Source organism: Accipiter gentilis, chromosome 3, assembly GCF_929443795.1.
Source record: "Accipiter gentilis chromosome 3, bAccGen1.1, whole genome shotgun sequence".
Lineage (NCBI taxonomy): Eukaryota > Metazoa > Chordata > Aves > Accipitriformes > Accipitridae > Astur > Astur gentilis.
This window is the reverse complement of record NC_064882.1, coordinates 36,438,310-36,455,704: the sequence shown is the minus strand read 5'-3', so window position 1 is coordinate 36,455,704 and position 17,395 is coordinate 36,438,310. Positions and strand designations below refer to the sequence as shown.

The 17,395-nt window shown below is 39.4% G+C and overlaps 1 protein-coding gene across 5 annotated transcripts in view; it reads right to left on the bottom strand.

Annotated features, from left to right (window-relative positions):
• The window catches only part of SORCS2 (sortilin related VPS10 domain containing receptor 2), a 573,033-nt gene that overhangs the window by 91,044 nt on the left and 464,594 nt on the right, over positions 1 to 17,395 (bottom strand). For all 5 annotated transcript variants that reach the window (XM_049793559.1, XM_049793588.1, XM_049793578.1 and 2 more), the window contains exons 6-8: positions 6,636 to 6,700; positions 4,374 to 4,492; positions 158 to 247 (exon numbers count right to left, since the gene is read on the bottom strand). In XM_049793559.1, the coding sequence (XP_049649516.1) occupies positions 158 to 247; positions 4,374 to 4,492; positions 6,636 to 6,700 (274 nt within the window). The remainder of the gene's footprint in view (positions 1 to 157; positions 248 to 4,373; positions 4,493 to 6,635; positions 6,701 to 17,395) is intronic.

The following is a 17,395-nucleotide window of genomic DNA, read 5'->3' as shown; positions in this document are numbered from 1 at the left end:
AGGGTAAGAATATGCCTCAAATGGGATTCAGAAACATTTACAAGGAGAAATTGTGATCTCAGAATAATGAGTTTTAAAAAAGAAAAGAACAAAACTAGTTTAGGTAGAAAGAGAAGAAGACAAATATATAAACTGAAAGAAACATGCATATACTTACTTTTGGCAATGCATATTTTGGCAACTTCATCTGTACAAAACCATTTCGACGGTAAGACACATAATACTTGGTCCGATTTGCTGATGTTGTCTATACAAAGCAAAAACAAAACCTTGTGATAGTTTAAGTCTAAAGAGTCTGAGATGGAAGACATTTTTTTTTCTTTCTAACCTGCAACTGAAATACATAGCTATCGCTTTTATGTAAAGTGATTAATTTGCACAGTGTACTCCTGAAAGAATAAATCAAAAGTTATGACAAAATAGACTCCAAATAGACTCAAACTCTTGCTCTCCTCCTCTTTATGAAGAAAAAAGTGATTTACTTCCCTCTTTTGCCATTTCAGCTGTCTTGGGTGATACCTGAGACTTCAGCATTTCATTGTCCCCAGTCCTTACTGGTATCTCTGTAGCCACTGGCATCCCACATCTTTGCCCTTTCACGGGATTCCAGGCAGCAACACCCTCCAGGTAAGAGGTAGGGAGGAGGTACACTGGCCATGAACACCAGGTACCTCAAGACAAGTGGAACTCCAACAGCACAATTCAAAGCAGAGCACAAAAGGCTGAATAAATCACGCTAACATATGTAAAGTGTTCACTATATTTGACTAATATTTTCTATACAGAATAAAACATTTCCCAGTGCAAGATGCTGACATGCCACATAGAAGATAATGATGCAATTCTGAATCCATTGGTCAGTCAGTTTGAAAGTCAGTGATATATCCTAAAGACACAATTATATGCTTAAACAGAGAGGTAAATAAGTATTTCAACTGCTTGCATGTGTGGAACTGAAGGCAGATTAGTTTTTATGTAAAATACATGGGGGCTTATGAAGATTTTCACTAAAGAAAGCCAACAGAAACACTCATTGAAAGGAATACCACTGTATGACTATTGCCATTAGCCCCTTTCTCTTTGTAATAGCAGATACACTGGTCATTTTAAGACTTTTACCTTATTCACAAAAAAACCCCAATGCAAATACTGTTCTGAAGTATGACAAGGAAGATTCTAAATAAACATTGATGAAAATACTCAACTAACAGCCTCCCTAGGTTTTTCTAGTTAGAAATGTAATACCAAAATCTGTGTTGGTATATAAATCGGCACATTAACAACTAAGCCTCTTGAGCACTATCAGATGAGATTAGCAAAGGTTTTAGGCTTTGGTAGATAATATTTCACATATTTTCACATGTCTGTTCGTGGTGTCTCTCCCCCACCCGAAGGTCAGCTAGGTAATGGCTATTCAGACATTTTCACGAAGTTTATAAAGGGTGGCTGATTTTCAGGAATGGACTGGTCAAAAAAGAAAATGGAAGAAGTGAAATGTCCAAAATTTTTCTCTGGTTCTCCATGAGAAATCAGATTGTGGAACAGAAGCACAAACAGACTCATCTTTTCTCTTTGATGCAGGGAATCCATTTAAAACCCTACTCCAATCTCACTGCTTTTCTCCTCAACTTCTGTGTTTAAAAAGGGAACCTCATTTGGAAGAGAGCCTATCCTGAAGCATGTAAACTTGGCTTCGCAAAAATAGAGTTGATGCATGACAGCAGGTCCACCTGCCTGAATATTTTAAAGATATCAAGTATTTAATATTGTAATCATTTTCACTCTTTCTTGAAATCAATTTCCTTTTTTTCTGTGGTAGAAAACTGTGATGCCCTTTAGTAATCTGATTTGTTAAACGATGGATTAAACCAAAACCCTCACCATTTATTTAATTAGTGTTAAAGAGCAGTCTTATCCATCTTTTCATAGCCTTGTTGTTCATTGTGCATTTTTTTGTCACTCATTTTAAATGACTGAAGATGATGCAAGGCAGCAGAGAATCGGAGTTGAAGCAGCTAGTGGTGTCAAGCCTCACTTACATTAAAGGCTGGTCTGTGCTTAAAAACAGTGTTGAATCTTTAATCCTCCTACTAAAATCACCTCTGAAACTGTCTGACTGTTGGTGCAAACTAGAAAAGAAATGTGTATTAGAAAGTTCCTGATCTTTGTGGATATAGACATATTAAAGAAATGGGGTTGAGATCTTCCTCTAAGATGGTAAAAGTCTGAGATTTGGGCGAGGATTAGCAGTGCAGACCTGCAACGCTCTGATTCACAGCTGCACAGGTCAGGGGATGTGAGTGATGCCAGGGGCAATAAGACAGTTTCAAACTCTCCTCTCTTTTTGCACAGATGATTCTGTCCCATCCTCTTTCTGGCAGATATTGCTGTGATATTAAGAGGAGTCCCTGGTCTGATTCTAACTTATATAGCAATATTTTAATATATAGCAATATTTTAGTCTAATGATAAAAGAATTTCCATGTAGTTTCAAAAGTATGCTGTTTCTCAGGTGTGCAGCTGCTCTGTGGTTTCACTGGAGCAGGTAAATAGTGTCCTGCATTACACCTTAGGGGTGGATGTGCTTCAGATGTGACTGTAGGATCCCAGAGTTATATTCTGTCCTGCAGTAATATAGATAGGGCTAACTGTAAACCAATGTAGCAGTAAGAGAGATTTATATTACATACTGTGATTTACTGCAGGTAAGTCTGAAAGGAAGACTAGAGATATTTCCCCTTTTTTGTCGAACACATGTGCATCTCACCTACTGGCATTGACATGTCTCAAAACTGTAGAGACTACATTACCAATGCCATCATTTTGCTATTAGCAACTTCCTATTACTTTATATGCATATTTCCAGGTTGCACTTCCACTTTGTGTCTGCCCATGCCTGGCATGAGACAGAATAACAACAGCTTGAGATGCAATTATACAAGACGTCCGGCAAAACAAAATGCTTAAAGAGGAAGCAGCCAGTGTTCTGCTGAGCAGAGCAGTCTGGAAGTTCACATGGTGAGAAGCACTTCTCACCGTCTACACACTGTGAAATGGATTTTAGAGTGTGCCTGGGGGGGGGCCACAGAAAATAATACCTTTGAGCAAAATGAGTCCCATGAGTACTAGACCTGAGCTGAAAAGCGCCTACTTTAATTCAAAAATTCTTTCCCAAATCCATTTTGCTGTTTCTTTGTGGTGCTAAATGTTCTAAGCCATGTGCACCCTTGAATCCTCTGTGCCAAACAAGAGGAGGATAGATCTTTTGTGTCTCTATTAATTTACAGATCCTTTTGGAAGAAACAGCCACAAGGGGTGAAAGCTGCAAAGAAGCCAATCAGGCAGTGGTGGGGAGACCTATCCATTGCAGTGATATTGCTTTCCTGCAAAAGTCAATAAATAGAGAAGCCTTGCAACAAGCAAATCATATCAAAGTAAGGGAAAAATGACAGCCAACCACTGAGGAAAGTACAAGCAACTTCCTTACTAAAATCTCAAAAAAGAGGGAGGACACGACTGTTTGAGAATTTTGCAGCTCTGATGATAGATTCAAATCACAACCAGTCCTGAGCACATAAAATGAAATTTTCAAGTGTGCCTGAGCTGTACTGGTGCCATAAGACTAATGGAGTTCCAGCCCAGGTTTCTGCATGCAGGTCTTGTAGTTTGGGAATGAAATAGCCCCAATGTAATTTGGACCATCACATGTTGTAGACATGGCATTTAGGGACAGGGGTTAGTGGTGGACTTGGCAATGTTAGGTTTACAGTTGGACTCAATAATCTTAAGGGTCTTTTTGAACCTAACTGATTCTGTGATTCTATTCCAAGTTGCTCCAAACTCCCCAGCTATGGCCGTTTCACCCTTTCACTTCCTAAACACAGTCATATAAGTTCTTTCCTGGCAAAACCTCTTCAGAGAAGAATCCATATGAAGAAGCTGAGCCACTACTCTCTCAGTGGCTTTCGTTGGATGCTCTTCTCAGGGAACCTTTTTGTGCTATGGAGGTACTAGAAAGGACCCAGAAGAGATTGTAAGTGTAAAAACAAAAGGGTTGCATTTTGCCTAACACACAAAACTATTCATAAAAAGTAACTTTGAACCACACAATCCACTTCAAAATTTTCATATAGTTAAAGCTAGGTCAGTGATAAATTAAAATCAACCATATAGACAACTGGTTGCACAAATTAAAGATGCATTGGGTTTTTTTGATTGCTAAAGTAATGCTTTGTTCCATGTAAAAATTCATAAATCATCATTCACAGTCTGGAACAGCTTTCTCCATCCTCCTAAATTACAATTTTGCTGCACTGTTCAAAATTTTATTTTTGATTTTGAAAATGTGCTGCCTCTCCAGAAAGTGGCAGTACCTGAAGAAATATGTAGTCATCCTGCACGGTCAGGGAATCCCGATCAGTGCCACCAGCAAACTGGACTGTCATTGTCTTTTCAGAGCAATTTTGAATCTGGCAAGTGATGTAGCGATAACCTGAGGGAAGAGAGACAGAAACATATGACAGGGCTATCAAGGGAAAAAGAAGCAAGCAGTTTAAAATGTTATTCATGTAGGGAAAGCACTGCCTTTGCCAAGTGAGTTAGTTGTAACACTCATACAAGAGTTTTTCAATCTCCAATGTACTGAGAATATATTAACTGCTTACAGTTCAGATCATTCCCGGGAGGCAGCCTGTTATTATCCAAATTTTGCTGGTCCAGAGAGATTAGGGGTTAGATGAATGAGACAGTCATGGGTGGGGATAATAGAAGGAGACACTTTTCTCACTTAACCTATGCACAGAGCCAAATTATTCACTTGGACAAATGGCAGCCTGACACAACATAACTGAAATCAATAGATCAACCCTAGTATAAAATTGTGATGAGTGAGAAGAGAATCAGACTCCATTTAATAGACAGCATGCAGAATTTTAAAGACTATTTTCAAACCTCTGTAGGAAAGTTAAGATACACTATTAACACACTATTGGAACTGCTCTGTTGGGGCAGGACATCTATAGTCAGAGTTAATATCTTGTTGAAAAAGCCTGGACTGATTTATATCAGTGGAGGCTATGGCCTCTCTCTTCCTCTCCAGTTAGCAATGGGCAAGGAATAATCTCTCTGCCTGGGCTGTTAGAACAGTATCACTGCATCTTTGATGCAATCTGCTCTAATCAGAGAGAGCAGAGCCAATAATCATATCTTACACCAGCTGTGGCCCAAAGACCTTCTCCTAGATTCAAGCCCTTGTACAGCTCACCCTTCATCACAAGCTTCTGAGCACTTGAGTGACTTTCCCAAACGAAGTGAGAAAAAATGTTATACACACAATCCTGTGTCCAGATCACTATTTTTCCCCACACTCCAGATACAGTATGAAAGAGCAAACAATGCAGTCCTACGTCCTTCGTTACTTTTGCAGCGTGATAGAAAATGCATTCCACACTTTGTGACTTTTAATTAGAAAATGCCAAAACAGTACACTAGATACAAATATTTGTTTTAAAATCTGAATCTGTTTAAGAGGCAGCTGGAGTCAATCCAAGTTCTCCTGCTTATGTCCAAATCATCACCACAAGGACATTCGAGCAAGCGCAGCAGTGGGCCATTGAAAAGTCTTGCAGCTATTCTTAATTCATATGACAAACATTACAGTTCTTCATCAGATAGGTAGCACAAAGATGCTGTTTCCACTAGAATCAATGCTGATGCTTGTACTGACCATAAGTGCACTAAGTCAGTTTGTTGAGAACCCAGCCAGGAGATATTTTATGAGAGTTTTTCTTTTTCTGCTGTTTCTGTTAACTAAAAAAAAATTCTTTCCATCCAGCTCCTGAAGAATCCACACTGTGTCTAAACAGAGCAGCTGACAGGGCTGCGTAGGGGTGACCATGTCTCAGAAATCTCACTGCTAAAAGATTTAGAAACTTTGTCATCCGGGTTTTAACATGGTAACTTTATAGGGCTGAAAGGAAGAAAAGCTACTGGATCAGGGAAAGTAAAACCATGCATTCTTTACAGCTCATTTTTAAGACTGCACAGGAACTTAGATGATGTGATTCAAGGAATTAAATTATCTTTCAAGAGTACAATTGGTAACAAGAAACTATACAAGCTTTTGGAATCATGGTGAGCCTTTAGTACAGCACATCCTGACTGCTAATCTGCTTTTTCATTTATTTTCCTTTTGAAGTCTCAAAGTATGCTGGATACTGTAACATGAGGAAATTCCGGGAGACAGTGGTTAGTGCAGCAGGACTGACATACTCAATGATTCACTTTAACAGACACTTACCCAGCACTAACACTGCATTGCCAGTTTCATTTGCAAATCAGGAAAAAATGTTCAATGTTTAACTGCCAGAATAAATTGCACTATTAATGGACATTTTCAACAGAGCATAGCATCTTGACGTCAATTCATCTTAGAGTGGAAAACAAGTAAATTTTAAATTATACTATATTTTTATAAAACAGGACAGCTTTGCTGACTACAGATAAGCAGAAAAAGAATCTGACTTGCACAATTTCTCTTCTGGCTAGTTTTGAAAACAATCCAAAAAGTACACTCTAAAACAAAGAGAAATGACTGTACACTAGGGTATCAATTGATAACATTTTCATTTGCATACCTCCACTGGGGTCCTGGATTTCCATATGAACTAAATCAGGGTCTCTGTCAACTCCAGCAACGGCCCTGAGAACATAATATAATCAAGTTATGCAGAGCCAGCTATAGAATAGTAATTATGTGGATGGAAGAAAAGAGAGGATTTCATACTAAACAGCTTTAACATTCTAGCTGAGAAATTAAAATAAACCCCATTTATAATGTCCTATTACTAACATCCAGAAGGAAACTATTTTTTCTGTACTTGACACTATGTTTTTCTTAAATGTCTTTAGAATCTCTTTCACTAAAATATGCATACAAATAGGATCAATTGGAGAGAAGAACAGAAATAGATGTGAAATTGGAAACAAAACTTCATAATCATAAATTGATATGTACATTGATACATATACACACACACAGATATGCACACATTCACATGCACTGGCAAGCGCTAGAGCATCTTTTTACAATTACGTTTGACATTTGAGACTACAAGGCAGATTTAGTGCTAAAAAAGACTTAGATTCCATTCTTATTAGAAGTATCTTAAACTTGACACACAGCTTCCAAAACAAATTGATATATCTTTGGTTAGTATATTCAAGAGAAGAGTGGATTCTGCCTTGACAAAGGAAGAATGTGAAGAATAATTTTGAGAAGAATATCCTGAGAAGGAAATTCAGTCAGAATTGATCAAGGTGCAGTTTAACTGTGAAAAGGTGTAAAGGGAATACAGGCTGATTTTCTCTTAATAACTCCCATGTCAAATATGCTCAGCCAAAAGATGAGTTTTCTATCCTCAGGGCTTTCATCGCAACCTGGGAACGGCAGCCCCAGCTGTGTTTTTTTCTGGCCCTTCCATTGTCATTAGTCAGGCAGATTCTGCAGAGAAAGTTTTGAGATGACAGTTGTGCTGTCACTAAGCGAAGCAGAATCCGGCCCCACTAGCAGAGCTACATTGCTCTTCACAAGGCTCTTCACTGGTGCGTGTGCTGGTTTTGGCTGGGGTAGAGTTAATTTTCTTCATAGTAGTGAGTATGAGGCTATGTTTTGGATTTGTGCTGAAACCAGTATTGATAATCCAGAGATTTTTTCATGATCTCTGAGAAGTGCTTATACAGAGCGATGGCCTTTTCTGCTTGTCACACCTCCCCACCAGCGAGGAGGCTGGGGGGCACAAGGAGTTGGGAGGTGACACAGCCGGGACAGCTGACCCCAACTGACCACAGGGATATTCCAGACCATAGGACGTCACGCTTAGCAGGGAAAGAAGAAGGAACGGGGGGACATTCAGAGTGATGGCATTTCTCTTCCCAAGTCACCATTAGGCGTGATGGAGCCCTGCTTTCCTGGAGATGGCTGGACACCTGCCTGCCCATGGGAAGTGGGGAATGAATTCCTTGGTTTGCTTTGCTTGCGTGCGCGGCTTTTGCTTTGCCTATTAAACTGTCTTTATCTCAACCCATGAATTTTCTCACTTTTACTCTTCTGATTCTCTCCCCCATCCCAGCAGGGGGGAGTGAGCGAGCAGCTGCGTGGGGCTTAGTTGCCGGCTGGGGTTAAACTATCACAGCACGGTAAGAGTCCATCGAGTCAGCAGATGTGAGTTGAAGACACGCAAAGGAGATACATTGAGTGATAAAGTGCAGCTGGATGCAGATATTTTAAAAGTCCATTAAAATACTTAGGAGAAAATTATCATTTTGATACAATTATTAATAATCAAATGCAATAAAGCTATACTTTGGATTGAAATTACATCAGTGTTTAATGATTTTAATAGCATTGATTTATGAGGAGCGGTTAAAACTCAGACACAGTAATTGGTGGCTCCTTGGGAACGCAGGCCAGGGGGAAGAGACTGGATGATTTCCACTGCTGCATAACAACCAGAAATAATCACATATGCTGTTTTTCCCTAATAAGATAAATGATCAGTCCAAAGAAGGAACAGGAGGGGGAAGGATGAGCCCCTGCCAAGCCATGAGATGTGAAGGAAACTTCTAGGGGGAATTTTTTAGTAAATGCATGGAAAAATCTTGCATTTACTAAGAAATCGGTCTCTCAAACACAAAATATTCTAGCATTTTGGAGGCAGCACATTTAAGTCAGAGAAGATGTTATATTTGCTGAGGTCTGATAAGAATATATATGAGCAGAGGGAAGGGATCTGTGAACATTTTTGCTGTGTGCACTGTATCTATTTTTCTAGATATTCACAACACCAAATAAAATCTGCTATCAACTCTGCAGTCAGGTTTTTGAGGGAAGAAAATGATGTTTACTGAATATTTTACTTTTTGTGCTGGACCTCACACAGCTGAAGTACAAACTAAAAGAAACTTTAGGGTTGAAATTTTCTGAGGCTCAGCCTGACACGCTGATCAGCATCAATAATGTAAAGATAGTTTTTAGGTAGTTTTGAAACAACCTCTTGTACCTATAATTTATCACAAATGATTTCATAAGCACAGTTTGAGGTATTTGTCAATATCTTTACCTTCTCATATTTCTTTCAACAGCTCAGAAGTGACAACGATCTCAGGGCTACCATGTTCCTCCTAACAGTGGCAGCTGGCACAAGTAGCCTCTAATCTTGTTTCCAGTGTAATCTTTCAGTGCAAGAGGTTGTAACTGATCTGCTCTAATGAACACTGCATGGACACAGAAAATTAAAGTTTCCAATCCAGGCTACTTTTCTCCCTTAGTCTTTTATTTGAGTAGATGTGAATAAATCACAAGGAAGGGTTTTTTAACCCAGCCAGGAAAATGTAATATCTTTTCCCCCCTGAAGTTCAGACATTTCCCTTACCCCTCCTTTTAAAACTACCCTTTATTAACCAGGAGAACAGTTACTTCCAAAAGGTAAATCCTCTATTCCTAAACTAGCTGGATCACCTCCCACGGTGTCCACTGACTATCAGGAAGGTTTAGGACGACAGCTCCATGCAGCAGTTTGACAAGCATTTCTTCTCACTGCTCTACCAGATTAAGCCAACCCATTCTGTGTCTCCAGTCTTGCATCTCCTTCACCACCTCAGCCATCTCATTGAACTTGCCAGGTCCCAGTGCTGGGAATTGTCCAATTTAAAGGTGACCCTACAAAGGTATAAGCCACAAGGCTGCCAAAAGATATGATCATTAAACTATACCTGTGGATCTCCAACTTTAGACAAGTCTAACAGGTCAGATGTACCCTTTAAGTGAACAGTTTATCCACTCTGAAAGGCAGGAATTAAGTAAGCAGAATATTTCAAAAATATGTTTTGTCTTTTTCATTACTTTAGTTGTACAGATGAGCTATAACAGCAGAGACTGTTTATTCTCTGATGATGTTACACCCTCAAAGTCTACTTTTGAATGTCAGCTACAAAGCAGAGTTTCCAAACTCCGCAGTCCCTTTACCTAGCTTTACAAACACTTAGGAATAGTCCTTTCTTCTTTTATTGAAAAAAAGACCCCGTCTATTATGGTTGCTAAGAAAATCTTCAGAACGGAGTATAACTAATGCAAAGAACTTGAAGCTATATCCCTGAAGAATAAACTAATCTCCTCATTTCAGTGGACTCCTCTGCCAACAGTACTTTTAAAAGCAATACTGTTATTTCACTTGTGCTTAAATCATGAACCAAAGGAAAAGTTGTATGACACTATGCAGGCTAAACACAGTCTACGTCCCTCTGCCCACACAATAAATCTTTCTTAAAATGGTGGGCAAACAATGCACATACAGGAACACATAGAGCAAATGATCCAGTTTAAAAGAAGGTTCAGTTATATGTTTTTTCATATTGAGGGAGAAATGTAAGACTATTTTTTTTTCATTTTCATTTACAAACTTACTACTACCACAACATAAATGCATTGTACCAGTGTGAGGATTGTGTCCACACACCCATGCACAAGCAGAAGTTTACTGTCCTGCAGCTGGCTTTAGGATAGGACCTGTTCTGTCTTATAAAACACAGAGGCGATGGACCCGGATAATCACAGCAGCTTCTTCCTTTTTAGTTGACATTTCAGCATCAATTTTTAATTCTTTTTTCCCAAATAGAACAAGCACTTTCTCAGGAACTATCTATTTTTCTCAGCTTTAGCAGGGTTTTTGATTTGGTTTGGTTAGAATTCCCCCACTTTTCTTCTTACAGTAGTTTGCAATGAAAAGTTCGTATCTCAGCAATCTGGAACCATTTCTTTGTTTATTTGTTTTACTTGGGTAAAGGAGGGCTCTCAACTGACTTTAGGGTTTTCTGGTTTGGGTTGTTTTAGTGTTTTACATTCAACCGTTAAAATCTCCAGTGAAATTCAGACTAACTTTAATTTTAGATGAGACAATTCTTCCTCTAGGAAAAAGAAATATCTTCTCACCAAGTATACAATGCTGGATAAGGCAAGTGCAACACGCCAGCACTTCAGATCACGTAACAGTGTGGTTACACCACTTCAGAATTAAAATAGCCCAACTTGATTGTAGGGTGGTGTAAATATAGGCAGCCTCAATATGCTTCTTCCCTTTCCTGTGAACACAAGTTCCCATTATCTCCCTTGTGTTTGTCTGACATCATGTTGAGCCTCTTGGGAAAACTAGTCCTGCAGACTGTAATTTGAGAACTTTTTGGAGGGGTTAGTTTTCTGTTTCTTAAAGCACTGGATCATGCCAGCAGTTGAGCACCAATCCAGTGGAAGAAAAGTGGCAAGATAGCCCCTTTTGATGGTGCAGAGGTGGAATTGCCTCAGCCCCGCTGCAGCCTTTCTGCAGGTCTAACCTCATTCATGTCATAAAGCTGCATCTAATAAAACACGATGAGAAGCAGAGGAAAATCAGGGCACCTTTGTTTCCATTCAGGCCTGAATTTGGTCTCCCGAGGGACACTAGAGCCCTTTTTTCTGGATATGTTTTTTTTAGACTTTAGGGACATTCTCCTGAAAGATTAGCTGCTGTATGACCTAATTCTTCACATCTCTGCATTAGTGCTCTGCCAGGTAATTCTACTGACCTTAACAGCATTACATCAGCATGAAAATGGTGCAATGGAGGGGACTAAAAAGCCCTCCATATCGGTCTTGGTCTGTGTATAAATGTATACTCCATGATACAACCAGTAGGTATTTTATACTTTTAAATAACCACACTAAAATTCTAAGAATTTAGAATTTTCTGTTAATAATTCCAATTATGAGACCTTTGGCATTATTTTAATAATAATTTCTCTTTTATTCAGCTACCTCTCTTGTTCACAAACTGCCCCAGTATTTTCTCACTCTAGTTGAATGCAGTATTAGAAAAACTTCAATACTCACCTGAAATTTGGTATTTGTAATATATGTGAACAAAAATCACCACTGACATGTAACACTATGTATCTCAAAATGTGAATCATAAGCATCAATCCCTTCTATGATAATCATGATTTGTATTTTACTTCAAGCAGGAAACACTTCTTTGTTTCCAGTAGTCCAGGCTCATTTTGTAGGGGAGCCGTTGACTGCAAACACTAATCAAGTGGAGTCTGCTATGCACATATATCTTCTCTATCTCCAATGGATCCTTTAATTGTTAAATATTTGATGCAGCTCCCTTGGTTTCATATTAATGAAGAGACATCTTCAAACAGGACATCTGAAAACAAAACCAAATGAAAACAAACCTGCTTGCTGATGTTCAGGAGCCTCCAATCAAAGACCATCTGAAAATGTGCCGGTCTTCTCAATCAGCCCCTCTCATAATCTCTGAATATGAAGTTTATCCAAAAGGTAACAAGTTCCTAGTTTATAGTGACTGATTTCTAGCAATTGGCTAAGGGCAATGCTTAGAAAGCAAGTCAAAAGCATGCAAATGTTTTCACTGAGTAGCTTCAAATGGTATTGACTCTTGGCAACCTGGTTACTCAGGGAGACAAAACTATGATTTGAATCATACAAGCTAAAAATACATTTGATTATGACTGATTTGTGTTTCAGGCCTTGACGCCTTCGCATCTGCTTTGAAAGATGCACCTTCAATGATTCAGTCAATGCTCTACACAGCAAGTGTCTGTGTAAAGTTATTTACTTCCTATGCTTAAATGCTTTTTAACAAAACCATTTTTCCTGTCACCTTTATCCAAACAGCAGAGCTGGAATGGTTTGTCATTGCTGTGGGTTGACCTTGGCTGGCCACCAGGTGCCCAGCAAGCTGCTCTATTACTCCCCCTTCTTAACATGACAGTACAGGGGGAAAAAATAAGATGAAAAGCTTGTGGGTTGAGATAAAGACAGGGAGATTGCTCACCAGTTACCATCACAGGTGAAACAGACTTGACTTGGGGAAGATTAATTTAATTTATCACCAATTAATAACAGTAGGGTAGTGAGAAACAAAAACCAAGCTAAAAAGACACCTTCTCCCCACCCCTCCTTTCTTCCCAGGCTCAGATTCACTACTGATTTCTCTGCTCCTCCCTACCACCAGTGCAGGGCGATGGGGAATGGGGCTTGGGGTCAGTTCCTCACACGTTGTCTCTGCTGCTCCTTCCTCCTCAGGGGCAGGACTCCTCACTCTTCCCCTGCTCCAGCGTGGGGTCCCTCCCACGGAAGATCAGTCCTCCACAAACTTCTCCAACATGAGGCCTTCCCACAGGCTGCAGTTCTTCATGAAATGCTCCAACGTGGGTCCCTTCCATGGGCTGCAGTCCTTCAGGCACAGCCTGCTCCAGCGTGGGTCCCCCGCAGGGTCACAAGTCCTGCCAGAAAACCTGCTCCAGCGTGGGCTCCTCTCTCCATGGGGCCACAGGTCCTGCCAGGAGCCTGCTCCAGCATGGGCTTCCCATGGGGTCACAGCCTCCTTTGGGCATCCACCTGCTCCGGCGTGGGGTCCTCCATAGGCTGCAGGTGGAGATCTGCTCCCCCGTGGAGCTCCCTGGGCTGCAGGGGGACAGCCTGCCTCACCATGGTCTTCCCCACGGGCTGCAGGGGAATCTCTGCTCCGGCGCCTGGAGCATCTCCTCCCCTCCTTCTGCACTGACCTGGGGGGCTGCAGGGCTGGTGCTCTCACGTCTTTCTCACTCCTCTCTCACAGATGCTGTTGTGCAGCCTTTCTACCCTTTCTTAAATACGCTGTCACAGAGGCACCACCAGCGTCGCTCATGGGCTCAGCTTTGGCCAGTGGTGGGTCTGCCTTGGAGCCGGCTGGAACTGGCTCTGTCCAACACAGGGACAGCTCCCAGTCTTTTCTCACAGAAGCCCTGAATGCTCCTGCTACCAAACCTCGCCACATAAACCCAGTAGAGTGATACACATCACCACACTGATAAAAATAGAAACAAATACCATCCCAAGTGATTAAAAGTCAAACGTAAGAATGACTGCCCACACAGATTCTTGGCTTCCCACACAAGAGCCTTTCACACGAACTTCAGTGTTAAAGGCTCAATGAAATCCTCTTTGCATTTCTCTCTCCTTCAGGGCATAACATCACTGAAATCCCCTCTTTCACCAGACACTTGAATAGCTAGGAACCCGCTACACTTGACATTAATGGGTATGGCTGTGATTGATTACTCGTATGGGATTTCATGATGAGAATAGAAGTTTGGTCCCCTGAGAACAACTGCTTTGCCCAAATAAACTCGTCATTTTTTATTTTTATGTTCTCACCTCTCATGAAAATGGAGAACCTATAGCTAAAAATAAGAGTAACAGATACCCATAGCATAGGACCACATATCCAAGTGAGTCAAGGATAAAGCATTTCTAAGGCTCTAGACAGAGTTATAAGGGAAATGTGGCGGGCCTAATTCTCTGGTAATTACTGATTCATGAGTTACTGTCCTGGGGTATATTTGTGCTGGTATAGACAGCTGATTTACAATCTATTCTTCGCTTATGTATTACTAAGCTCTATTTTGAGAAATCAAAAGGAACTTAACTGGTGCATAACCCTTGGGGACTGAGAAGAATAGCAGCAGAGCCAGAGGAATCTCAAACTGTACTACTCTTTCTTGTTCTCAAGGATTACCACATAATATACTTTTTTTTTTTTTTTTTTTAAATGGGCTTGATATATATATATATATATATAAAAAACCAATTACATACCATGTGATGTGTGGGTGTTTAAAGTTTGGCTGGGATAGGTCATATCTCTTTGCATTCTTTCTTATAAATACATCAAGAACTGGAAAAAGTACTTATAAAAGATGGGTACTGTAACATCCCTTAAACAGAAATCATCACATTGGGGCAATACTGCATGGCCAGTTGCAGTTTATATGCAGCAGTAAAACTGGTCATGGTAATCAAAGTTTCTTAATTTTAAAGCACAAGAATTTGCCCAAAATTATAACTTTTCACATTAAAAAATGGGGGGGGGGGGGAGGGATTTGAATCTTCCTAGCTGGTATTTATACAGAAATAAAAGATTTATTTTCTAAATGTTGATACAAAAAGAATTTTTTTGTTTTGAATTACAGTGTGACTTAGTATTTAATTTTATTAATTTAAAATCTGCATTTCATGATTTTGCTTTGAAAATCAAAAAAGCTTTTTAACAATGTCAGAGCATTTATTTTCAGTATTTCCATATTTTCTGAACAGCTTTTTTCTATATTTTGACTTTTGCATTTCAACTTAAATGAGAAAACCATCAAAGAAAAATAAATACATTTCTAGAATTCACTTGTTTTGCAACCATCTTTACATATACCTGCAGCCTTACAGCTCTTTTGTTTTTAGAATAGAATAGTTTCAGTTGGAAGGGACCTACCACGATCATCTTGTCCAACTGCCTGATCACTTCAGGGCTGACCAAAAGTCAACACATGTTATGAAATGCATTGTCCAAATGCCTCTTAAACACTGACAGGCTGGGGGCATCAACCACCTCTCTAGGAAGCCTGTTTTGCTTCCTAAGATGCTAAGAGAAGACAAACTGCTATGAAGGATTAGTCAACTTTCCTTTCCAAAAGAATAAATGAAACAAATTGGGAAAACGGCTGGGAGGGGGTAAGAAAATGCCACACTATATCACAGAGGGAAAGAAAATATTCTGTGCTCCTAAAACAGAGATGGTAGTATACACTTTCTACTGATACCAATAATCTTTCCATTAGTTCCACTGTCATGAAAGACCAAATTCCATACATTAAATCTGCAAAGATACTTAATGGGTGGTCCAGAACACTTGAAAAGCAAATAAAGCCTAGAAGATTATTTTAATATATTGCTTATAAACCTACAGTATAAGATTTGAACATAAATGGTTTAAAATATGCGGTCCCTACTGACCTTCCCTTAATATAAATACATAAGACATCCCACTAAATTAACTGCATTTAGATTTTCATTGAGTAAATAAAAAAATGCTTCTTCAGGAAATGCATGAAGATCTGACTGCTGCTGGAGGCACAGGAAAAAATTGTTTTTACAAAGCACAGGAAAATATTATGACTGATAATATTTGTAGTTACCAGGCTGAAATAAAAATCTTAGGCTATATTATCAACCTCAGTGGCAAAACTTGACTGAAATCAAAGAAACATCTGCTAAAGATCTGCCCAGTGACATGTTCTTGGCACAACTAGCCAGTATCAGCAAGACACGTGCCTTCATTTATAGTGAGATGTACAATTAGTTTGAATTCATTTCACCTATCTTTAACACATGAGATGTTCTATATTGCCAAGAAAACAATACTGGACTTAGTGTCCTAATAGTCAAGGTATGACAAAGCCCATATTCTTACATCTGTTGAAAACTACACAAATACTTCTTTCTATCTAGCATTCAGATAACTCAGGTGATGAAGGCCATAAAGTAGTGGAAAGTTTCACATAATGACAGACAAACTCCCACTGGACAGTCGTCATGTCCAACCCTCCACTTGCAGCAGATTCTTTATATATTGCAATGTCCCATATGATATTAGAAGTGAAATATATTTATATATCTTTATTTCTAAGGAAGTTTAAGGGAAGGATCATTTGGTACTTATGAGGCACTAAATGTCTGCTCCCAAATCCTTACTGTTGCTGGCTGATACAGTTCTCGAAAGAAATCAGAATGGTCTATATACAGAAAAGGGGAAAACAAAAACCTAGAAAATATTTCTAATGGTTATAAATGTACAGACTCTTAGAATTTATTATTCTTGTCTGAGAGGAATGTGATATTTATGAACAACCATGACTTTGAAGTACTACACGGGAGTTATTCCTATCGAAGGTCCAGGACACTTCCCTGATTGTGTCTGAATGATATAAGGAAACATAAAGATTCTGAAACACAGCAAAATACAGACTTAATATTAAACATGCACTTGTTGGCTTTAATTCTTACATACAAAGACCACTGACAGATTGCTTGAGTCAGAGCAAAAGTGACACATACTTCAGTGGTGTGCTATGTTTTTTCACAATTTAAGTGTGCTAAATATATCTAGACTCAGATAAGAAAAACGCCACTAAACAAGTCTGCAAGAGGGAGGCTTCCACTGTCCTTTCCTACCTGTTAGTGACTTTGATGGTTTTCAGACCTAATATATTTGAATTTATTTTTTTTTTATTAAAGACAGAGAACCACATGCCCTCCTGATTTACACCCTATATAATCTTGCTAAGGAAAAATTGGTTATAAGGCAGACATGACATTTCTGACCCACTGTGTTACTTCTAAATGATGATACCCTTTCACATGGTAGTTAAGAGACCCGTAAAGTGTATTGCCTATGAAACTCCAGCTGCTGTGAAGAAATAATTTCTTCAATAGGGCTATATTTTGCAGAGGCAAATAAGCAGAGCC